The sequence below is a fragment of the Rhinolophus sinicus genome, chromosome 14, assembly GCF_057876585.1.
Source record: "Rhinolophus sinicus isolate RSI-liver-muscle chromosome 14, RSI-T2T, whole genome shotgun sequence".
NCBI lineage: Eukaryota > Metazoa > Chordata > Mammalia > Chiroptera > Rhinolophidae > Rhinolophus > Rhinolophus sinicus.
The window spans coordinates 159,802,663-159,812,383 of record NC_142514.1 but is presented as its reverse complement, the minus strand read 5'-3'; the positions used below and the strand labels follow the sequence as shown (position 1 = coordinate 159,812,383).

Here is a 9,721-nt window from a genome sequence, read left to right as displayed (position 1 = left end):
CCAGTGAGCCATTGGCCACTAATATAACTGTTGTGGCTACGCTAGCAAAAAATGGGGGCAAGCAAGAAGATGGTGGCTGAGCTAATAAGAGCGGATTGCAGAGAGGCGGATGCCGCCAGCGAGAATATAGTGATATGACTCCCCTACGTATGGCTCCGTGGGTGTTCCTTTTTGGCCTCACCGTGTGTCCTGCGTTCTTATGTGGGGAGCGGGAGCTGAGACCCCGCCAGATGCCCTGCACGACAATGTTTCTGGCCTTGGGCATTATGGATAATTCTTTTTTCTTTTTCTTTTTAAAATTATTTCCTTATTTTCTACAATAGCTACTATTCATTGGGCTCTACAGATCAGGATTTGTGTCTGTGTCTTCAGTGAGCTGGTCATCTACAACAGCTGACCAACTCACAGAGCCATCAGACATACACACTGAGATTCTTTGAAACAGGTGAGGGTACTTGCAGAGTATAAAGTGAGTACCAAGGGAGGCTGCTTCCTAGAGGAGTTGGGTGTGGGTGGGGGAGCAGGAAATGTGAGTCAGGAAAGACTCCATGGAGCAGAGGAGACATGAACTAGATCTTATGGGATAGACAGGCTTTGTTGAGGTAGGGTTGGGAAAAACAATTGAGATGGGAAGAAAGGATAAATGACATAGATAAATTGTCCTCCCCTACCAAAGGCTCTCTGAGAGTACTTCAGAACAATCAAGAGAGTGTCTAACGAGCCGAAATAAGACTCCATAATTGAATGGACTACAATTTATTAATTAGTGGTAAGTCCATTTTTTGAGGCCTAGAGTCAAGAGAGAATCAACTGTTATGTTTAGTAGTATTCCCCTGTAAGCATAAATAATAGCCAATAAGTCAATGTTATTATCTTTCATTTTACAGATTAGATAAAAGATGGTGAGGAAGTCTGAGAAACTTAAAGACTTACGATAATCCTGTAAGGTCATTATTCCCAGGTTCACATGGAACTCAGAAAGGTGAAATGATTTGTCAACAATCTCACAGCTCACTGAAGGTTGAGATAACTTGAGCAAAGGTCTCCTGATTCCTAGTTCTCGTCTCCTTTCCCTCCAAACCCACTGCCTCAGGCAATCACAGGTCCACATCCTCCACCCTCCCCTACTCAGGAGAGAGACACCACAGAGGGTTGTGTTTGCATTTTACAGATTCCATTTCACTAATTTAAAATGCTGAGGTGGTTAATTCTATCACTTCTGTTTCCCAGTAATGTTTAACCTTAAGTTAAAAAAAAAAAAAATCTAAGAGATAAAAGAGCATGTTATCTGGCAAGTCCATTCCACCCCCAGTGGTTATTAATTTCAGAACACATCTGAATTCCTTCTCTGTGGCATATGCTTGAGTAGAGGAACAGACAGCTCCTAGTTAGGGTCAGATTTCAAGTTCTCATTTGTTGGTACCAATACTAGATTTCTCTCTGTAGTCAACTATTGAGATCATTCCTGAGTACAACTTGGTGTCGGGAGATCCACAAAGCCTGTGGTCATCATTCTCTTCACAGAATCAGTCTCCTCTCAGCCAAGCATTTGCTGAACTGAGCTTTGCTTTTGGAAACAACTTTTCCCTGAGATCTGGTTGAAAGCCTCTTGCTGGTGCCATACTTCTCAGCATGGAGGTGAAGAACTTTGCGACTTGGGATTATGTCGTATTTGCAGCCCTCTTTGTCATTTCCTCTGGAATTGGGGTGTTCTTTGCTATTAAGGAGAGAAAAAAGGCGACTTCAAGGGAGTTCCTGGTCGGAGGAAGGCAAATGAGCTTTGGCCCCGTGGCGTTGTCTCTGACAGCCAGCTTCATGTCAGCTGTCACTGTCCTGGGGGCCCCTTCCGAGGTCTACCGCTTTGGGGCTTCCTTCGTGCTCTTCTTCATTGCATATACTTTTGTCATCATCTTCACATCAGAGCTCTTTCTGCCTGTATTCTACAGATCTGGCATCACGAGCACTTATGAGGTAAGACAAGTATTCCCTTATTCTTTACTTTGGGAGGAGTTGCCGTTTAGTCTCCGCTTGAACAATTTATTATTATTATTATTATTATTGCTTTTTTTCTCTAATAATATACATCCTCCTGGTGATATCACATGGTAAATGAAGAACACTCACTTGTTTTCAGGACAATTACATATCATAAGAGAACAACATTATTGGGAAATAATATTTTTATTTATATTTTTAAATAAATAATATATTTATTTATATTTTTTATTTATAGTATTATTGGGAAATAGTATTTTATTACAGTATTATTGGGAAAAGCTTAAGCTTGGATATAGGTGCACCTGTTCTTTCATCTGTAGAATGGAAATAATGATGTCAACCTCATGAGACTATTTCAATGAATAAATGAGAGCCTGTATGTACACACCTAATGCATTGCTTAACTTGTAAGATATTTTTCAATAAAAAAAAAGCTGAATTTATTATTTGTGATATCAACATCATTCTGAAAAGCATTCAGGAAATACACCATGCATATTGTCATTTTCCAGGTAAGAAAACAGAGATAGTACAGATAAATGACTTAGTCAAGATTGTACACTGGATAAAGCTTACTGAGAATCCATTTTGTTTATCTCTCTTTTCTCAGATAGTAGAGTTGAGCACTTTAATACAAATTACTACTATGCTCCAATTTTTAATGGGTAAATGATGATGTTTTTGAAACACTAGAAAACATTTTAATGGGAAGGAATTGCTAAATGATACAAACATGGGGAATATTTTAATGAGACAAAAAAGTTTCAGTATTTTGAAATATTTTCAAGTATTTGAAAAATGTTTCAGCAGTGTTTTGACTTTGCTACAATTCTCAAGAAAAATATCACATTAAAATATGATTTTGCATGTGATTATTAATCAGTTTCTATGAAAAAGATGTTTATTTTTCTTATCCAACATCATCCCTACTACTAAGTCATAAAAAAGGACTCTTACTGGACCTGTTTCTTTGTTTTTAATCTGTAAGCTAAATGATTATAAAGAATTACTCTAGATTTCAAAAGGCATTCAGGCAAATGAATATTTTCTGGCAGGTTTTAGAACTTATGATTCCACAGATTATCATTCCTTAAATATGCAACCTCCCCCGAAGGAATGTAATCAAGGATTGGGTCAAACAACAGCTACTACCTGGGATAGAGATTCAAGAGAAAAATGATTAAATATATGCTGAGTCTTAAAATATATGTACACATATCCCCGTTGTTCATTAGTGTACATCTAAAATATAAATATATTCTAGGTTTTTCCATTCACCTATTAAATTTGAATCCCAAAGGCATTGCTAACAGTTTAAAAAGAATTGCCTAAGTAACTGGAGGAGAGAGAGAGATTGAGAGAGAGAGAGAGAGAGAGATTATAGAGTCAGAAAATGCAAGTTCAATTTGAAAATTCATTGCTTAACAGCAGGATAACGTTGTGAAACTTAACATTTATCAGCTCCAGTTTTCACACAGAAAATAATAACTTCCCTCTTTCATGAAGGTTTAGTTAAGTGTGAAACAGCTTTATAATTATAAAAAAAAATACCCAAATGTGAAAAATCATTTTTACCATTAACTGTCCCTTCAATAGATATTCATTAAGCATCTACTGTGTTCTAGGCACACTTCTAGGCCCCGGAGATAAAACACTGGACCAAATCGCTGTCCTCATGGAGCTTACTTTGAGGCAGAGAAGGGTAGTCAGTAAGTATAGTATACAACAGAAATGTGTATGCTGCTTAAAGTGTGTGGAGTACTGCTCTAAGTACTTCACATGTAGTAACCCATTGGGCCTTAAAATAATCTTTATGATGGGTACTATCATTATCAGCCCCATTTAACAGACTAGGAAACTGAGGCACATAGAGTAAAGCAATTTGCTCAATGTCACACAGCTAACAATTGGCAATTTTCCCAACCTGATCAGTCTAGCTTTAGAGTCATATGCTGAATCACTATGCTAGCCTGTCTTACTAAATACAAATACAATAGAGAAAAAGTAAATAGGATAAGGTAGAGAGAAGGAGTGCTGGTGTGGGTGGAGAATGTCAAGAATTCACACAGAGTGGCTAAGTCAGGCTTCAGTGATAATAAGGCAGTTAAGAGGAGACCTGGAGAAAGCAAGAGATTACGCCATATGAGGGAAGAACATCCCAGGCTGAAGTAGCCACAGGAGCAAAGGCCCTAACAGAGTGTAATTGGCATGTTTGAAAGAAAGCAAAGGTATCCATGTGCTTGGAGAAGAGTGAGTCAAGGATAGATGTGACAGATGGGATCAAAGAGGTGGGAAAGCCCAATTATACAGGGTACCATTTCCAGTGGGTGTGCTGTCAGACAGAGGGAGTGCTGTGGATATTTGTGGGCAATTTGATTGTCACAATGATTGGGGGGCACTGCTGGAATTTAGGAAGCAGGGGCAGGGGCACCAGATATTTTGCACTGTGTAGGACACAGCTATATAATGAGTAATTGTACTGTGGGTTTAATAATTTTTGACTGTCCTCATGCTCAACACCTACTGCAAATAAAATTTGCAGTAGTTTGCCACTTAGTAATGTTAACTTTTTAAAATAAGAAGTTATATACACACTATAAATTCGTATATTTTTCCCAAATTAAAATGAAATAAAAACATTGTCTTGAAATTATTAAAAAATTTACTATGCAATCCATCTATTCCATATGTGCTGCTTAATACCTACTTGGCTGTAACTGGTTTCAGTCAAGTGGTTCAGTTACTACATTAAACCAACTGCAAACATGTAACTGAAGAGATTTGAGACTCCTTGTAATTACTAAATTAGCTCAGATGTAGAAAAACATTTATAATAACAGGGTCTTCATGGGACACACATGGGTTGAAGAAGCTAATTGCCTCTTGTTTTAAAATATATCTATATAACAGAATGCCTTTAGGACGGCATTATAATATGTGAATTTAGTTTACAAACTTTGTTGCCTCCTCTATCTACTTTTAATTTTTTCATATCCTACTAATAAAAAATCAAGATTATGAAAAGTACATATGGAGATATTTTTTAGATTGCCTCTTGCTTTATAAGAATTGGCAGTGTGACAAAAGTTAAAAGCATAGACTATAGACTCTATTTGGGCTTTGAATGCTAGCTCTGCCACTTGCTAGCTGTATACCTTTGGCAAAATTACTTAACTCCTCTGCATCTGATTTTGACATATGTAAAATAGTCATAATACAAAACCTATCTCAAAGGATGTCTATGAGGAGTAAATGAGATATTATATGCAAATACTTTTAACAGCCTGGTAAATGCTACATAAATTTTATATTATTGTTTTTTTTTATAGTGTCTCCAAATTTATACCACAACTTAGTCTCTCTATTGAAGCTTGAATTTATGTTTCTTTGTTCATTCATCATTCCCTGTTGCCTATCCATATTCTTTCCAGGGTCTTTTTAAGTACTAAAGACTGAAAGAAGTAGAATCTGTTTCCCCACCCCTTGACTCTGAATTGGGCTTGTGATGTGTTTTGGGCAACAGAACGTGGCAACAGTGATGTGTGGAACCTAAGCCTCAGGAGGCTCATAGCTTCAGCCATTCTCTCCTAGAATGCTGTCCTGATACCGCCATGTCAGGTAGCTGGTCCAGTTGGGCTAGCTTCTGGAGCATAAGTAGAAACATAGAGGAAAACAAGGCATCCTAGCCAACAGCCAACATCAACAACCAGATGTGCTAGTGAGGCCATTTTGGACCTTCTCACCCAGCTGATCTTCCAGTTGATTGCAACCAAACAAGAATTCTGGGGAAGCAAGTAGAGGAATCACCCAGCCAATCTTCAAAATTATGAGAAATAATAAATCCTTGACTTTTAAGCCCATGAGTTTTGTGGTATGTATTCTACAGCAATGGGCAACTGATTTAAATGCTTTGTATTCAGTGGGATTTCAAGACTAAGATATGCCATCTGTGCTACTTTATCACTCTATCCTGTCCCCTGCTAAAACATAAGGACTTGTTCTCACACTCAAATTATAAATTAGGCTCAGCTCATTTGCAATATCATTTATTTTTATTATCTCCACTTGGACAGTTCATAATTCGTCTCATCATGTTGTCTCCACTTCTGTTAACGTTATTTCCTTATTTCTCTTATCATACACTAATAAATCCAGTCTGTTATTATTTACTCTTAACACTACTTTAGAGGCTGGTGTCTACCTGCTGTCTCATTTTCCTTGGACTTCTTAAACTAAATGGTTTCTGAATCACTTACTTCTCTTTAATCCAAACTTTTTCATTGTAATAATGCACAAGGTACCACTTCTCTCTTTCTTCTTTTATTGTGGTTTTAAGCATTACAGATTACTTTTGTTTTTGGTTTGGTAAATTACTTTCCTTTTAATTCTTCTTTAAATTACATTTGTGGTATTGTAGTAGTTATATTTAAATTTTGAGAAATTAGATGTGCAGGTATATCATTATTGAATATTATTTTTTAGCATAGTAAATAGTGTTACAAAATGTTTGTTGGGAAATGGACATGTAGGGTCTTATAAGGTCTGAAACAGTGTTAGGAAGCCTTTTAGGTCATTGTAAGGACTGGCTTTTACTCTCTGTGAGATGGGCCCTTACAGTGTTTGGGCAGAGGAACGACGTGATCTGATTTGTATTTTGAGCATGACACTAGTTGGATATTGAGAATGTTTGTAGGGTTTTGATGCTAAGGGATCTAGTTAGGAAGCTATTGCTAGGTAGGACATGATGGTATCAGAGTGGCAACAGAGAAGTTGATGAACGTGGATGTGTTTTGAAAGTGGGAGGTGATCACCGGGATTATTTTATAAACTGGATGTGGGCAGTGAGAGAAAGAGAAGAGTAAAGAGGGCATCATGTTATTTGGGATTGAACCAACATGAAAAGAGGGCTTGCTGTTCCTTAAGATGGAAAAGAATGTGACTAGATCAGGTTTGGGGTTTTGAAAATATCAGACGTAATGATGGTCAATGTTACCTGTGAAGACCAGAAGCATGCAACGTTTCTGTTGAAACTTCATATTATTTTTGACTATAGTGATACCACTGAATGAGTGAGTGAATACACTGAAAGAATGAGTGAATATATTCTTTCAGATGTAGAATTATGCTGTTGAAATAGTCTCCCTTGTTTCATGGATGAGAAACAGGCTTAGATTAAAGAGTAAGATAGTGGCAAAGTTCAAACTAGAATTCAAGGAGTCTTACTTCTGATCCAGCTTTTTTCTTTCTTTCATGTATCTTTTTCTCCATACTGTCTCTAGTTTGACTTAAGATAGGAAGAACATGGATCAGACAGTAGAGGGTTTAGAATATCACACCTGGAATGTGCACTTTATGTCAATGATGGAGTAATAGTGAAGATTTTGAGATAAAGAGTGACATGATCAGAGTTCTGTTTAGGAGAACAAATGTGGGTGATGTGTGGTTGATGGAATGAGTGGGAAGAACTGGCATTTGGGAGATCAATTAGGGAGCTACAGCAGTAATGTGGGAAAGGTGAAATGAAGGACTGAAGTCAATTTGGGGGGTGTGGGGATATAAAGGGAAACTATGGCTTTAGCATGTCCAGTAGGAAGATCCCTGGGTAGGAAGCCAGAAGACCTGCATTTTTATTCGCGTAACCCATTTATCTTCTCTGACCATCATGAGAAACTTGAGCTAGAATTGAGCTTTAATATATTTTTGACTTTAAACAATCCATAGTTTTGTCCTGTTCTCCCAAGTATATAGAGCATAAAATCACATTTTAAGGCCAAAGCACTAAACCCAAAGAAATATCAAGAAAATAAGAACCTTAGCAGCTCTTATGTAAAACTTGCTGACTCTACATGTTCTCTCTGTTCTTTCTAGTATTTACAACTACGATTCAACAAACCAGTTCGCTATGCAGCAACAGTCATCTACATTGTGCAGACGGTAAGGGTAAAGGACTGTGGCCGATGTGGAAATGTGGGGTGATGAGATACGGATTTATTTCAGGGAGTAGTTAACTCGGTTAAAGGAGAGACTTAATACTAAGAAAGTACTTTCTTCCAAGGATTGTACTTTTGAGATATGTGATTACATCAAGAGTTGGATATTGCACACACCCCATATATATATATGGACAAATAATAAGAAACCAATGTATATCATAAATCGCAAAGGGAGGAAAACATTTTGAAAATTTATTTCAACTCTTATTTAAACGGTACAAGTCACTTTGGGTATGAAGATATTAAATGGCCTGTTAACTGATTTTTCTTTCTTTCTTTCTTTCTTTCTTTTTCTCTCACTAATTAACTGAGTTGAACCAGAAATACCCGTTTTGCTGAAAATCATTTTAAGGCAATTATTCCAAACCAATACTCCCACTTCCCCCTTCTGTACTCCTCTCCTACGTCCCAAGCTCTGGGGTGTCCTCATGTCGTCTCAAGGTTGCCTGTGGCACACCATTAGTGTGTTTCCTATGACTCCTGAAGTGCTTTCTGCTAAAAGGTAAACTTCTTCCCACTTTTTAATCAAAACTCACACTCACTGATTGAAGGATTTGAGAGAGAAAAGGAGGAAAACCTGTCCATAGGTATTTGCCTTTTAAAACCTTTACATGAATCTCTAAGTGATGAAATTCCAATTGAAATAAAATGCGACTGCACCCACTTCTATCAATGTAGTGGTTGTAATTCTGGAAGTTAGAAGGTATACTCATTGTTTTGATCACCCGTGTTGTTAGTATTCTCTGCATAGTACTTTCTCCTCACAGATGCCTTTGATCTCCACTCTAAAATCTGTATTTCGCCAAACTGCTAAAAATGTATTTGTGTCATTGTGACATGTGCATGGAAAAAGAGGAGTAGAGGGAGGGTGAATCAAAAACTTAATTTGAAGCTTATTTTTCTATCCTTCTTAAATATACCAAATCTGGCCATAAAATCGCAAAATTTACAACCATTTTAAACTCCAAACCCCTTCGTCCATCTAATGCTTATATGCCTGCTGCAAACTATAGTTACGGTGGTCAACAAATTCAAAATTAGAGTGGCTGGGAATGAAATGTTTGATGAACACATTGAAGGAAATGCATCTCTAAGTTCCATAAAGAACCTCCTAGGCAGCTTTCTTTTCCTGTCACTTTTCTCACTATTCACCTAATTCTGATTTCTCCACCAGATTCTCTACACAGGGGTGGTGGTGTATGCTCCTGCTTTGGCGCTCAATCAAGGTGAGTTATCCACATTCTTGGATATATTCCACCATTTTTGGGGGGATGAAGGGGCTACATTCTCACCTTGAGAAATATACATAAAGCATCTGGGGGAGACATTCTTGTGTTTAGGGTGTTCTGAATTACTGTAGGAGACACAACATAAAGCTCTGAAAATTGAACATTGAAAGTATTGCAAACAATCAGTTATTTGATTTTGCCCACGTGGTTTGAAACACCCAGCTTGATTGTTGTTTGTTTGGCTGGTTTTTTAATCACTAATGATGGCAGTTTTGGTATTGTATATGCACAACCTCTAAGTAAGGTCACCTGTAATATATGGGATTTCTTAGTGATTTCATAAAGTAGATAATTCAAGTACAATAATAAAAGGTGCTTGTAGTAATTATTTCAAGATTTATACTTGACCCTTTTGAGAGAATAGAAACCTGGAAACAAAAAGAAAATAAAAGTGAAATAAATTTCATAATGATTCCTATAATATTGCAAGTCTTCAATATT

At 37.2% G+C, this 9,721-nt stretch overlaps 1 protein-coding gene across 2 annotated transcripts in view; it reads left to right on the top strand.

Annotated features, from left to right (window-relative positions):
• The first annotated feature begins 1,315 nt into the window (after nt 1–1,315).
• Nucleotides 1,316–9,721, top strand: part of SLC5A12 (solute carrier family 5 member 12) — a 38,501-nt gene continuing 30,095 nt past the window's right edge. The window contains exons 1-3 of one of the 2 annotated variants that reach the window (XR_016018777.1): nt 1,316–1,971; nt 7,867–7,932; nt 9,166–9,217. Coding sequence is in view for 1 of the 2 variants with exons in the window: in XM_019749184.3 (XP_019604743.3) it covers nt 1,633–1,971; nt 7,867–7,932; nt 9,166–9,217 (457 nt within the window). In the remaining variant the exon portion in view is untranslated. The remainder of the gene's footprint in view (nt 1,972–7,866; nt 7,933–9,165; nt 9,218–9,721) is intronic. The other variant, XM_019749184.3, reaches the window with a different exon arrangement.